This window comes from Excalfactoria chinensis, chromosome 11 (genome assembly GCF_039878825.1).
Source record: "Excalfactoria chinensis isolate bCotChi1 chromosome 11, bCotChi1.hap2, whole genome shotgun sequence".
Taxonomy (NCBI): Eukaryota; Metazoa; Chordata; class Aves; order Galliformes; family Phasianidae; genus Excalfactoria; species Excalfactoria chinensis.
Window position 1 is genome coordinate 1,846,723 of NC_092835.1, and position 14,935 is coordinate 1,861,657.

At 44.1% G+C, this 14,935-nt stretch overlaps 1 protein-coding gene across 2 annotated transcripts; it reads left to right on the forward strand.

Moving 5' to 3' along the window:
• Positions 1-433: 433 nt before the first annotated feature.
• CA5A (carbonic anhydrase 5A) lies at positions 434-14,773 on the forward strand. 2 transcript variants are annotated; one of them, XM_072346745.1, is made up of 7 exons: positions 434-581; positions 6,206-6,403; positions 8,907-9,025; positions 9,965-10,060; positions 10,203-10,265; positions 10,362-10,517; positions 11,815-14,773. In XM_072346745.1, the coding sequence occupies exons 1-7, from the start codon at positions 449-451 to the stop codon at positions 11,992-11,994; spliced, it is 945 nt and encodes a 314-aa protein (XP_072202846.1). In that variant the 5' UTR covers positions 434-448; the 3' UTR covers positions 11,995-14,773. The 2 variants fall into 2 exon arrangements, with proteins under 2 accessions (XP_072202846.1, XP_072202845.1); XM_072346744.1 differs by lacking the exon at positions 434-581 and adding an exon at positions 5,499-5,678.
• The last annotated feature ends 162 nt before the right edge of the window (positions 14,774-14,935 follow it).

A 14,935-nucleotide genomic window follows, 5' to 3' on the forward strand; every position in this document is an offset into this window, starting at 1 on the left:
GGCACTCATCACTCCTCACAGTCACACCTGTCGACAACAGCGATGCTTAGCTATCAGCATTCAAAGAATGCATGCATGAAGAAGTGATAAGAAACCTCTTATCGCATATGAAAGAGAGGTTTGTAACCCCCTGGTGTTCTTGGAGCCACACAAGAGAAAGCCTGGAAAGCACACAAATAATCATCAACTAGCCCAGCCTACAGTGAAATTAGAGCCAATGAGAAAAGCCAGAAGAGGGACAAGTTGAAAATTAACTATTTGGTTAGTGCTCTCTCCAGCCAAGAAAGGGTGCTCTCAATAGATTGTTTTTATAAGCAGGTCTGGAGATCCCTTGAAGCTGTTATGCCCACAGCATTTCTTTGCCTCTTTTCACCTCAATAGGCTGCTGGAATCTGGAAAGTTGCTCAGGCTGTTCGATTAAGGGAAGATTTTGAGTGCTGAGGAGATAATGATGAATAGCATAAGGACAAACAGCCTGGGGCGTTTATTTAAGCAGCTGAAAACTGTCTGGAGTTCACCTGAAGCGCCAGCACGAAGCTGCAGCTTGGCTACCTGCACTCCCAAAAACAGGAATGATGCATGTAAGTATTTCATGTCATTCAAATGGTGCTGGATACCTGCATGTAGTGCTGCAAAGATTGCAGATGTAGCTGATGCTCCTGTTGGCTAGCAAAAAAAAGGGAGGGATTTTTTAGAATGTCATTGAAAGTTTAAGGAAAGAAGTGAATAGGAGTGAAACTAATAGAGAAATACCTTGCCAAACTGCCTGTTTGCTTTCCATGTGCTGGATTTAAATGCTGTTATTTCTGCTCTAGCAGCGTTGCTGGGTTGTTTGTGATTTTAGCTTGTAACTACAATGAAGAAGCAGACTTTATAACAATTAGCTTCATCTTGCAAGGCTTTAGTTACAATAAGATCTGGATTTACACAATGGATTCAGAATGGCTTTGAATTTAACAGGCACTACAAAGCTGGATGTTGAAAATGAGGCCTAATAGAAGTACTAACCCTAAAGCCTGCCTATAGGAGATCTATAATAAATGACTTGGGTGCAGTGTACACATAACTGAAAACGCCAAAGATTAAGTTGTTTAAAATGATGATAAACTTATCTAAGTTGGATTTGTATTGAGGCAAACCAGGGATTGCCTGCTTGCTCAAGTGAACGTAATGTCAGCTGGAGCAACAGTTTCCCCTGTGAATGTATTAAGCTTATTAACTTTTCTCCGGGAACATTTGTATCTCTCCTTGAAAACCATGATGTGATTCTCATCTATTCTTTTAATGACTTGGAATTGTTTGGTGGTGTCAGAAGGCAAAGCATAGAAAGGCTGAGATCTGAGGTGTGCTCACTGTCTGGGGGTTATCCACGGTCCACAGGAGCCCAATAGGGAGCTAAATGCTGCCATGTTTTTATCCTGTGGGCATTTGTCCATTGGAAACTGCTCTGAGAAACCAAAGCTCACTTCATGCTAACAGACATTCCTGGAAGGGATCATATGAGGCCGTTCCATCCCAAGGCCACTCTGCTATTAAACTAACTACAGATACTATCTGGTTTTGCTCACGTTCCTCTTCAGTTTAAGACAGATGCTATTTATTACTGGAATCTTTCTCTATTCCATGACATCCATGTAGGAAACGCCAAAACAAACATTCAGAAAAATACCATCTTTGGAATAGTTGGTTTTGGCTGCCAGGGAATAGACACCAACTCTGAATAAGCCAGCTTGTGTGTTCCTCCATCTGGTGGCTAGACCACATACATAACATGCATTGAAAGCAAAATGCACATTCAATTAAACTCTGCCGTGTACAGATGATAGCACAAGCAGCCAGATCAGCGACAAAGACTTGATCAAAGAAATGGCCCATATTTTGAAGCTTGGCTCAAACTAGACTACTTAGTACTGTCTTCAATGTAAAGTTGATCTTTCCCATTTCACTGTTACCCTGAAGTTCCTCTTTTACCTTTCCCTTTGTGCCATTCCCATTCCCAGAAGCAATCTCTTGCCAAGCTGGGTGGTGACGCTCAGACTTTTGCTATGATAACACAGATTTGACTGACAGTTCCCACTGTGACCTCCCAAAAGCACAAAAGAAATTCATCTACACTGCAATTCACTGAGGCAGCAGTGTAGAAACAGTTCTGGGAACCATAGGATGTATGTCAGGATTTCCAGTGTCACAAAGTACCGTAGTGGCTGCCTGTAGTAAGCTCTGTGTAACTTCCATCAATACATGCAGGTAAGGGATTTCAGGCACCTTATAATACAGTAAAGGAGCTGCTTCATCCTAATAATTACTGTCAGAAAAGAAACAGAAGGACTTTTCTCTTTCTTGCCCTTTGAGAAGGCAAAGAGAAGCAGAGTCCTTTCGTTCTATTTTAAATAATGGTCCAAATACAGCAGTGACACGCGATCCAGGTGTGCCATCTCCAGGACAGCACACACTATTGCACTAAGTGTACACAAACTGTCCATGAGACAGCTTAAGTCCTTTCTGTACAGCATTGCTAAACCCGTGTGCATAATTTTAGCAAATGGTTTTTCATACAGCAAAGATAAAGCCCCCTATTTACTTTACCTTGCCAACTGAAATTACCTCCTTATCTGGACTTAGCCTCAGCCACTGCCTTCTCATCCAGGCTCCTATCTCTGCCAAACATTCTGGAAGCAGAGAAAAAAGCTCAGCGTTTCACAATCTGCTGCCGCTTTCCTGTTGAGCTTAAGAGTACTCTGTCAGTTGCATCCGTTTGATAAAAAGCATTGGGCTGTTTATCAATAAACTGGCCTACATCACAGTCCAACTCTGACATCAGTTCAGCACAACTTTCAACACCTTGTCATGATGGACCGCAGCCAACCAGCGCCGTTATCGTCCAACATCTTGATTCAGACTAAAAAGCCTCAAAGCAAATCAACCTCTCTTGGATTTCCTCTCTCACATTCAATCCAAGTGGCTGAAGCAGAGCCACGGTCCTTTAAAGTTTAGATGTTTATTTTTCTAATTCCGAATGTGTTGCTATGGAAAGCACAATGTCAGATGGAAAAATAAGCATGTATCTCTCAAATGGGTGCAGTTTCCTAACTGCTCCCACAGCCCCATCCTCCTTGTTTTGTTTCAGAGCAGGGTGAAGCTTGTTCAAAAGGCCCCATGGAAACAAAAGGCTTTATTCAACAGGCCTTTGATTTTAATTTCTCAAGATTAACACCAAAAAGACTAAAATCTGGTGAAACTGGCTCACTGCTTGTAGTTGGACACCATGATCTTGGAGGTCTTTTCCAACCTGAGCAATTCTATGATTCTATGATACCCCTCATTTTTGCTTGACAACTATCCAAACTAATTTTTGCCCTCTTTCTTCTAACACTATATCCCTTATATGCCAAATTTTGCCCTCACCCCCACATACTTTAACTCTTTGAAAGGGTAGATAGTGGCAGGACAAGGGGAAATGGTTTGAAGTTGAAGGAGGGAAGGTTTAGGTTGGATATCAGGGGGAAGTTCTTTACTCTGAGGGTGTTGAGGTGCTGGAACAGCTGCCCAGAGAGACTGTGGATGCCCCGTCCATCCCTGGAGGTGTTCAAGGCCAGGTTGGATGGGGCCCTGGGCAGCCTGGGCTGGTATTCAATGTGGAGGTTGGTGGCCCTGTCTGTGGTGGAGGGTTGGGGCTTCATGATCCTTGAGCTCCCTTCCAACCCAATCCTATGATTCTATGATTAAGTGGATTTCAGATAACTGTAAACTCTTCTACACTTGGCAAACCATGAAAAAAAAAAAAGGCTTTGTCTCTTTAAATCAAGTTTACACAAGTGAAAACTGGCACTGAACCCTTTCATTTAACTGAACTGATTCTGGATTACTTTTTAACCGTACAACTGTTGCTTTCAGGATGTTTTCTTGGGAACTGTTATAAATAACAAACAACATGTTATTATATGCAGCCCATATTTCACTTGGGATCTTTACTCACATCCTGAAACTCCTGATGATACATCAGCACTAATCGAGCTTTCTAACAACTAGTCCAATTAGATCTGTTGAAGCATCCATAGCTGCAATGAATACAGTGAGCAACTCAAAGTATAGAGCCATGGTGCCTTTCTATCCACTGGGACAAAAGAGCAGTGCCTCCAAATGCTATAAAGCTAAATGGAGCACCGCTGTGTCTGCTGTTCTGACAGCACCACGGGTCTGCCCATAACAAAGGAAAAACAACAAACTGGAGCCATCCTCAATGACCCTAAATGAGGTACACATGAAGTCAGCGTGCAGGCTGCGTGGTAACTTAATTCTCACAGTATCTCTTGATTGGCCCACTTGAAAACTGATCTATTAAGTAAGGTTTTTATTCGCTTCCCGCTTCGGTTCTGTATCACTTTCAGTTACCCCCTAGGCCAGTTGCCAGGTTCCTCTCAGGCAGAAAGTACAGTCAGTTCAGGAACAACAGAGGGCATAACTGAGACCCTCTAGATGGTCCAGAAAGGTTAAAAAACATAAGAATCAAGCCGCTGCAATTCTCAGAGCTGTCATTCTCTCCTGATTGCTGCATGAGAGCTGTGCCTGTGTGGAGAAAAGCACCTCTAATTGGGACATGGGCATGGAGAAGTTCTGTTTCTGACCCAGAAAGGAATCTTTTGGGCTGTTCTTGCTGAATGCTGGGAACAAAGCTTAGGGTTTATGTTTCCTTTTGCAGCCGGTTCTTGTGTGTTTCTGCAGTTTCCAAAGCAAAGAAAAGCTGAAGCTTGAGAAGGAAAAGGGGGGGATTTTTGGTATAAGCCTAACCGAAATGCATGTCCACTAAGAAATAGCACGTGCATGTAAGCTGGGTGCACATTCTGTGGATGGGCCCCATCCAACCTGGCCTTGAACACCTCCAGGGATGGATGGGGCATCCACAGCCTCTCTGGGCAGCTGTTCCAGCACCTCACCACTCTCAGAGTAAAGAACTTTCCACTGACATCCCACCTACATCTTCCCTCCTTCAACTTCAAACCATTTCCCCTTGTCCTGCTGTTTATCTGCCCTTCCAAAGTGTTGAGTCCCTTCCAAAAAGCAAGAATTCAAAGCAAGCCTTCGTTGTATTTGCAATTAAATCTTAGCACCAAAAAGAAATGACTGTACTTAAAGGAAGGCGTATTGAACGGAGGGGAAGTAAAAGGAGATTCAGGTGTAATAAATCCTGACATCCGTATGAGCTCCCATGCTGTCCTTGAGCCTCAAGGGGAACCACCGGGTGGCCGTGCAGCCGCTGGAAGCAAATGGCTCTGCAGATTTCAACTCCGGAGCCTTCAAGCGTTGATACATTGTGGATGCAACGGAGACTTCAGGTGCAACATTGTAAACCAGAGCTGACCCCCAGCTGGGTATATCCGAGGCGGTACCGAGCATCACCCGTGTGATATCAGCCCGAGTGCGGGAAAAGGGCAAGAAACACTCGCATGGCGATGTCCCTTAACGCAGCCACAGGATGGGGGGAGGTTGGGAGCGCAGCACCGCCCTCAGCGCACCCGCCCCTCAGGGCGCCATGGCTGCGGGTGGGGCGGTGCGGTGACCGGCGGTGCTTTGCGCGATGCTCCCGCTGTTGCTGCGCCGGGCTGCGGCCGCTGCTTCGTGGAAGGGAACTCGGAGGTGCAGCCTGGGCGCCTGCTGCTCGTACCGCCTGCGGAACGCCCGTGAGTGCCGCTGCGGGCCGAGGTGGGGGGAGTTGGGTTTGGAGATCTCAGAGCGCTGCGGTGAGGGGTGGCACAACCACAGAGTGCATCTGCCTGCGGGGAGGCAGCTGGCATCGGGTAGAGCTGTGAGGAGGAAGCTGTAGGGCTGCGGAGAGGAGCTGACAAAGCTACAAACCGGAGCTACCTTAAATTGCATGTAGAAAACAATCTTCGAACAAGCAAGAGGGGTGTTTTCTTTGATGGGTGTTTAGTAAGTGCATAGGAGCTTTCCCACTGCTGTGACTCAGACCTCTGAGCTTCCCTGTGCAAGTCTGACTCATACGAGTGGAATTTTTTGGGTGCACTCTTGTTTTTTTGTTTATTATTGTGATGAACTCTCTTACTTCCCTACGCACCCGCTGACTTAAATGATCCTTCCTAGCCAATATTTCAATACACCTTTTGTTGCCGGAAAGTTCTCAAGTCTTTAGTCTGTAATTAGTTCTCTAAGTGTGGGTCAGAGCCAAACTCTCTCTGTTGCCTCCCAGTGCATCCGCTTTGGCAGAGCCCGCTTACAATTCCCGGGGGCAGTCGGCAGTCTCCTATCAACATCCAGTGGAGAGACAGCGTCTACGACCCTGTCCTGAAGCCTCTGAAGATCAGCTACGACCCAACAACGTGCCTTCACATCTGGAACAACGGGTATTCCTTCCTGGTGGAGTTTGATGATTCTGCTGATAGATCAAGTAAGGAAAGCTGAGAAAGTAAAAAGCAAAGCTATTAAAACTTGAATAATCTACTGCTTCTCTTTTGCAATGTAAACAGATGTATTTAACGCGTTTGAAGTGATCAGTGGCAACACTGCTTTCAGTTGGAAAGCATACATACTGTAGTGGAAATGTTAAGTCACAGCTTGGAGATGGAGCACCTGGTGGGAAGGCAGGGCTGACCCTGGGGAGCTCAGGTCTGTGTAATGTGGCTGAGTGACCAGAAGGGCTGGAGCCAGGATGCACCCCTTCCCAGCCTTCATTTAAGGGCTGGCAGTGCAGCTGAGGGTGTCTCTTTAGAGATCTCTGTGTACCTGGGGCTGTACAAGAGTAAGCAGTTTCTTTCCTTTGTTTATGGCTGCTGCATTTGGGCTTATCCACACCTGTTGCAGCCTGGGACTTTTCTACTTTGCTATCATTGCTGTGCTTCCCATCATATTATAGTGCTACGTATACTTATCTCAATATGCTTTTGAAGAATCGAGTAGTAGCAAGCTGCTGCCATATGGAGAAGGTGCTTGTGTTCCTTTTGATTTAGCTTAAGCAGGAATCTGGATGTGGAATCCAGTTAAGCATTTCAGCAACTTGTTAGGAGTGGGCACTCTGTCCTGAGCTCTCATTCTTTCTTCTTTTATATGCTTGGTAGAGTCGGGTGATTTCAAATCAAGACAATGCTAATAAATTCCAGACCTCCTGTTGGTCATTCCATTCATAAGGGTAGGTGAGCTGCTGGTGGTCGGTCAGGGATGTTGGGAGACATACGGTTCATGTCAGTTATTCAGCTGGTTTTTGGAGGGGGACACAGAGGGACTGTGGGCAAATATGCAGCTGCTGGATTTGCTTTGGAGCAGAACAAGAGGGTGAAGAAGAGGATGTGAGTAAGGCCACTGAACGTGGTCCTGTCTGTGTGCACGAGTGCCATCCACTGCAGAGAAATGAGATGGCTGATGTGATTCTTTCCCCTTGCTGTTAGTTCCTCGTAACTTTCAGTTTACTTTGTGATTATGAAGGAGAGGAAATGGAACAGGAAGCTGCTTATAAAGAAGGGGTTGTGAGTCCCTGTTTCTTTCTTACCTCATTCTTCTGTCTGCTGGTTTACACGTGTGCCTATTCCTAACTTGGGAGCAAACGTTCAGTTGAGGGCGATGGTTCACATGAATGTAATCAGTCTTAGGTCTGAGTCTTTGCATAGTCAGGAATGAGTACAGAAGGACTGTGTTGGTATTGCAGGCCTGGTCTTCATCCCATCCCTGTAACGTATTGTACTTCATTATGGTTTTCTTTATGATGGTCAGTTTTGCATTTATCCTAATAGCTCAGCAGCTGTGAATGAAATGTAATGTCAATGTGCATTGCTTGTTTTATCTCATCTCTGCTTGTAATGAATGAGCATTTAGTTAGAACTTAATGACTGCTGAGATTCTGGTACAAAGCTTTCAACCCCTCTTATTTCTTTGCTCCTTAGAACTGAACTGATTCACTTCTTTCCAAAAGTAGTGCTGGATTGTGCAGTTTTTGTGGTGGTTTGCTGTAAAATTGAAGCATTTTGTGCAGTTAAGTAGAAAATGGGTGAAGAGGTCTCTATAGCAATGCATTTGTTATTAGCTCCCCTGGCAGTAATTAGGATCTATAACTTCCAGCTGCCTTGATGTAATAACAAGCAGGAAGGCTTTGCAGGATCTTCCTGGTTCAGTTAGGATGAAATGAATGTAAGCTGGCAGACACAGAGAAACAGGCCTCAAGTTTTCATTGATGTATTTACCAAATCAAGGTTGGCTTTCTAAGATCAGGACAGCAGGCTGAATGTTCACCCTCATTCCTGGCTCTATGGGACATTGGTAATCACAGCCTGAACCTCTGATTAATCAGCTGAGGCAAGTGTTGGGTCAGCTGTGGGAGCACAGGTGAGAGTAATGTAGCTGTGCTCCTGGAAGGGATGGAGCTTGACTCCTTCTCCTCTAGACCTCATTTAAGGGCTGACCACCACTAAGGCAGCATCTCTTGGAGATTGCTTCCTGGTGGAGATTGCCTCAGCATTTCCCAGTGAAGGCATCCATATTGGTGAGTTTTTACTCATAATTATCCTTTTGAATATCTGTCACCATCTCTGTTACCATCTTTGTATCATTCTACCATACACTGGCTAAAAGTGCTTTGTGGCTCCCAGAAGCAGAGAGTTTCCCAAGGAATGGTCTGCTTTTGTGTGCCTTATCTGCTTGTGGAGCAGAAAAGTGTTGCATGAGGTCACTATTCAGCTGATCTTTGATTGGGTGTAGACTATTGGGACCACAGGGGAAAAACAAGGATGTGTTAGGACAGTTTTGTCCTAACAATGTGATTTGTGGAAGCAACCGAGGGATAAGGGGATGTCTCAGGAAGGTACTTGCTCCAACTGACTGCTCTTTGGGTCAATTTGTTAGTGCTGTTTGTCTGGATAATTCCACATCGTGCTTGTTAAGGTGGATGCCTTGTTTCTTTTTAGTCATCGTTGGAGGTCCCTTGGAAAACCAGTACAGGTTGAAGCAGTTCCACTTCCACTGGGGAGCCATCAACGAGTGGGGATCAGAACACACAGTTGACTGTAAATTCTACCCAGCAGAGGTATGAAGAAGAACCTGAACAGTGCAGATAACAGAGGCTGTCTGTGTGAACTGTCACGCTTGCTAGAAAGTGCTGTGTTTGTTTACAAAGAAAAAGGCATCTTATTTACCAGTGAGTTCATATTGACTGTATTTTCTGAAGGAGGATGCAGGATTGAAGTAAGCATTGGCTCCTGCCTCCAAGTTTCAGCTACGTTTTTTTCCTCCCTGAATACCTAAAGTGGAGGCTGCTGCGCAACCCAATGGCAGGCAGCGAAGAATCATTGCTATTCCAGCTCTGTCAGGACAAAGTGGCACAAATCCCTTGTCTGCTCTCCATTTAAAGGGGAAAAGGGATCATAAACAGGCTCTGGAGCAGTCAGAGCAGACATTTGTCCTGGCATAAGGAACAGCAAATGAGTCAATAAAGAGTGTGGGGTCAGGGGGGAAAAATACAGATGAGGTTGCTCAGGGCAGGTGGTGGAACAGCAGTAAACATAATTATACACCAGAAATGGAGCATTTAAAACATGTTTGTTTGTTTGTTTCCCTAGAAAATGCTTCTCTCCTGTTGATGTGCTCATAATATATCAGTCAGCTTTGTGAGATGCTTATTAGCAGCGAGGCTGTGACAAAGTGCTCAGGCTGATGTGGGCTGGCTGTTACACATAAAATCCTTCAGGAGAATGCAAGTATTAGGCTGTAAGCAGTTCTAAAGACATTTGTATTACATGCAGGACTCAGTTCCTTATCAGAATAGCATCAGTTCCTTATCAGAATAGCATCAGTTCCTTATCAGAATAGCATCTTCCAACAGTACTTTGGTTATGTGGCCTCTGATTTCCGTGGTAGCTCACTGCAGCATGGCAAATAGCAAAGAACCGAATGCAATGAAGGTGAGAAGTCAGAGTTCTTGCTGTCATTGCTGCGCGTGTTGATGTCTCACTGATTCATGTTTCAGCTGCATTTAGTACATTGGAATGCTGTGGCGTACCCAACTTTTGAAGAAGCTGTGATGGAAGGTGATGGCTTGGCTGTAATTGGAGTGTTTTTAAAGGTACTTTAGTATAACAATCTCTAATGCTTTAGTTTTATTTTGGTAAAGCACTTTTAGTGCAAAATACCTCTAGATGGTATACGCTGATACGGTGGATAGGTGGGATGTTGGCTTAATGTTCTCTCTTGCTCATCTTCTATAGCTAGGAGCGCATCACGAAGGTCTGCAGACATTGGTGGATGCTTTGCCAGCGATCAAACACAAGGTAAGTGTTTGTACGTATCCCACCAGTTATCATTCAGCCCTTCCTTTTCCCCCTCTCAAATTACAAGTTATAAGATAAGTTCTATCTGGGTTTTAGGACACTCTTATTGAGTTTGATGTCTTTGACCCCTCCTGCCTGATACCTCCATGCCCTGATTACTGGACGTATGCAGGCTCTTTGACCACCCCACCACTTACTGAATCAGTCACGTGGATTATTAAGAAGCAGCCAATAGAGGTTGATGAGAATCAGGTAAGCCTCTTGCTGATATTTAATAGCACACCTGTTTGCTGCCTGCTGCTGTGGAGGGAAAGAAGCACAAAAGAAGCTGCTTCACACCCAGTATTTGTTTTGGGGTATCCTGATCTTAACCACAGTGCTGGAAGGCTGAAGATCTTAGCAGTAAGCAGTTAGAGCTGTTTGTTCAGCTCCCCTTATAGAGCTTTGTCCTGATCTCCGTTAACAATGCCTTGTGTTGGAAACCATGCCCTGGAAGCTTACGAGGTTATTTAGCAGAACACCATGTAATTTTTCTCTCTTTACCACTCTGCTCTCCTTTCCATGGGAGGGAGGGAGAAGAACAGGCAGTTTTTGTGACGTTCTGAACTCTGACCCTTTGTGCATATACCTGACAGTGCATTCACTTGCACTGAAGTCTTGCAGAACCTGCAAGGCCTGTTCCTTCCCCTGGGCAGGCTCTGGGGGAGGAGGGATGGTGGCTCTGAGTCCTTCACATGCTGTTCTGATGGCTGAAGATAGAGTCCCCATTGGGTTTTCTCCTTTGCCTTTGTAGACACTTCTGCCCACTACTTGGCTGTTTTGTCCTTGAGCTTTTTGTTTTTAATTTGCTTTTAGAAGGACAAAGGTTTCAGGTTAGTTCAGGTGGTCGGCAGTCTGCTGACCTCAGCCTGGACTTATTTCATGCTCTTTACTGCTTATAATTGTAGCACTTTGTTGTACAGTGTGATGTTATTCCTTGGCATGAAATAGATACAAGGATGAGCGAGAAATGGTCAGGAGAGCTGATCAGAATTGGACAATATGCTGGCTCTTAATAGGACTCCTGCATGCAGCGAGGCCATCTGCAAAGTCAATCTTGAAGCAAATATGAACGGTGAAGAATAGGCATGTACACAACCTTCATATTGTAGCTCACATAAAGGAACAGAATGGGAAGAACTGCAGACTGTAAGAAAGCAAGGAAAAAGGAATGCTTACTTTTTTTTGCAGTTCAAGTTTTTATACATTTTCTTGATGGTTCTTTATTCTTTCATGGCATAGGAAGCCTTATTTACTTAGCACTGTTGCATGCTAAGTAAATGTTAAGTAAATGCTAAGTATGCTCTTTGCGAGGACTCGAAATCTGATCCTCTGCACACTTCAGCCCCCATTTATAAACCATTGAGGATAAAAGCCATGTAGGTGGTTGCAGGTTGGGGTTGCTTTTCTTTTTCCTTGAGTGTCAGCGTATGAATGTCTGTATAAGAAAACAGAACTCCAGAAAGGGTTTGGAACTCCAGGAGCTAAACTGGCCATTTCTCATTCTCAGCTGGAGGCGTTTCGGATGCTGCTTTTTACTTCAGATGGTGAAGAAGAAAAGAGGATGGTGGACAACTTTCGCCCTCTCCAGCCCTTAATGAACAGAACCGTCCGCTCTTCCTTCCAGAGCAGGCATCTCTTGGATATTGAAGCACAATACTCAGACCACGCTCAGCAGATCAGGCCATAGATGGCCCTTAGAACATCAGTCCAGACTGTAGTAATGGGGTTTCCTTTACTCTGTAATGATTTCTCCTTTTTTGCAGGATGTTTATGCCATGTGGTTTCATAGACAGCTGGTTTCAATTCTAAGAGTCAATTGAGCTTCAGTAGAGAGGCTGTGTGTATTCTAACCTATGGGGTTTTCTTTTAATACAAACTCTTAACAAATTGCTCACTTAAAAGCAGGGATCAGTAAGGAGTTGTTCTGAAAGGCAAAGGGAAAGCAGGGCAGGAGATCTTTCCTCTTTCTGTCTTCTTTATGTCTTCAAAACTCCTCCAGCAATTTGCTGTAGAGATGTTTCAACTCTGTCCTTTCTTTCAAAGCAACAAACAGTGACTAGGATGATGAGAAGAAAAGGGGGAAAAAAATGCCTTGTCTGTGTGACCCATGTTTATAGTGGATCATACAGTACATGTTTATAGTGGATCATACAGTATGTCTGCCTCATCTGTGCTGCAAACCATAAGACTTTCCAAAACCTTACTGGCAATTTAGAATGGGACTTATGGACAGTTTTGCTTTTGGAACGTAATGGGATGGTAGATGAGTGTGGACAAAACACAGCCATTAGGTACTTGTAAGATCTTTTTTCACCCAGCAACTTCTAGAGCATCAGCACCATCTTTCCATTGTTTTATCTTAAGCTGAACTTCTATTCTTGAGTTACCCACCCTCGTGGTTACTGGGGACCATGATGTTTTATATCGCACCTTATGGTAACAAAGACCAGTGATGGTTGAAACTCAGTTGTGGACCAAGCAAAACTGTTTAAGCTATGAGCTGTGGAGCCTTATACTGAAGTTATGGTCCAGTTGCCACAAACAGTGCCTACCTCTGAAGCATGCTACTAGCTGTAACTTTCTCTAGTGCACCTTTCTGAATGACTTTTTATGCTTTGCTGTATATAAGTGTGTGTATGTGTTAGCTCCCATACAGAATGTGTGAGCTCAACTTCTGAGGAGGAGCAGTTCTGGTTGTATGCTCATGAAACAACCTTCATAGGATGGCTTGGGTTGGAAGAGGCCTTAATGATCATGAAGCTCCAACCCTCCTGCTGCACGCAGGGCTGCCAACATTCCCATCTGATACCGGACCAGGCTGCCCAATCCTGATTGATTGTATTTCATGTATATTTTTGGAGCTCACATTTCTGGATCCTCTGCCATTAAGCAGTCTGTTGTTGTTGGTGTCCTTCAGTGCTAATGATGCCATGAGGACCAACTGGTCAGTGACAAATTCACATCTTTGGAATCAATACTTTCCCATTCCAAGTGTTCACTTTAAAAGCACTTTAACACTTTATAGTGTGACCCTAATGGATTTTAAATCAATCTGAATATTTTTGCTTAACCAATTAAATTTGTGCCTTAGATTCCTTAATGGCTCTACCTCAGACTACACAGTAAACCTAAGAAAATCTCCATTGGCTTCTGCTCTGTGTGTGATGTACGTATGTCTTTGTAATATAACCCAAGCAAAGCATTTAAAATTGACGCCTTATAAATAAGGAGGTGGGTATGGCAAGGAGAGCTGAAATAGGCTCTTTGAGATCAAGGAGAGAAGCCAGCTGTTTGCTTTACTGATGGAGGAAAACTGTTAGGATTACAGAGGGAACAGCTTGGCTTAATTTGGGTCTGTCTGAATTACCAGCTGAAAAGAGCAATGGGAAATTAACCTGCTCACAGCTGCAAGTTAAAGCAGTATCTCTGAACTGCTGCATGAGCTCTGGTTAGGAAACACCTTGTGGTTAAACAAGCAAACTCTTGCTATAGTAAGTGAATGGGCCTTTAGAAAAGCTTCATGCAACTGCTCAGAGTATTTTAGTTGCCTCGGTACACAAACCTTAGGGTAAGTTACCTCTGCTCTGCCAGGCTCATTTCACCAACCAGTGTTGTTTCTCTGGCTCATGCAAATGCAACATGCATGTTTTGTTCTTAGGAGATTGCTGTGGTGTTGATGTTTTACCTTCTACATCCAGTCATATCTACATATCCTCACATCAAATCTATCTCAGCGCTGAGTTTCATATATGTATGCATATATATACACATCTGTGCGTGTAAACAGGGTCAGAAGAGAAAAAATGAACTGGAGTGTGCTTAAAACAAGGAAGCTTTACAGGGATTTGCTGTTCCAGTTGTGCTGCTTTCACGATACCTGCTCCATTTCCATGTCTGTGTCTCAGCATCTCTGGTTCCAATGGACAGTATCCCAATTGCAGGGCAGGCTCTGGTTGAAATTAATGGGCTGGAAATGCAAGTGGGTCTTGTTTTTAGGGATTATTTGTTGTATTTTGTTGGGTTCTTGGTTAATTTAGTTAATGTAATGACTTTGCACAGCTGACTCAAACTGTATTTGGAAGGTGTCTGCATGGGGATTGTTAGGCGGTACAATAGAGAAGGGTCAGAACAGACATTGTTTGTCCTTGTGTCTAATTGCTTCTGTTAATTAATACTGCTCTGAGAGATGTTCCTGTAGCAGTCAGTGCTATGGATGAAGTGCTGTAGTGGAACTCATTTTGAGGATGGCTTAATGAAGTGAGAGTAGAAGTTCTCAAGTGCGTATTGCAATACATGTCGTGCCTAATCCTACCTTGATGAAATGATTGCCTTTGTAGACAATGTATGTAGCAAGAAGTGCCTTTTGTACTCCTAGCATGCGGACCTTTCTTTCCAGTTTTGATGTAAAGAAACTTCTAGCTACTGTATTTTTAGTGTGCAACCATGCAATAAAAAAAGCACAGCAACCTGTGTCTGTATTTCATTGCGCAGTTAAGCTCCCCAAGCTAGAGAGGAGATTCTCTATCAAGAAAATAATTCATCCTTCAGAAGGACCCAGTTCATTATGAGTGGGTTATGATCAGATGTCAGACAGACTCTGATGCTCCAATCTGTGAAAGGCTCTGCTG

Excerpts from the sequence above, each read along its gene's own strand:
- CA5A (XM_072346745.1), top strand. The coding sequence starts at position 449 with ATGATGAATAGCATAAGGACAAACAGCCTGGGGCGTTTATTTAAGCAG. Across the intron at positions 6,404-8,906 it reads TGATTCTGCTGATAGATCAA|TCATCGTTGGAGGTCCCTTG; the intron begins GTAAGGAAAGCT and ends GTTTCTTTTTAG. Across the intron at positions 9,026-9,964 it reads GTAAATTCTACCCAGCAGAG|CTGCATTTAGTACATTGGAA; the intron begins GTATGAAGAAGA and ends TTCATGTTTCAG.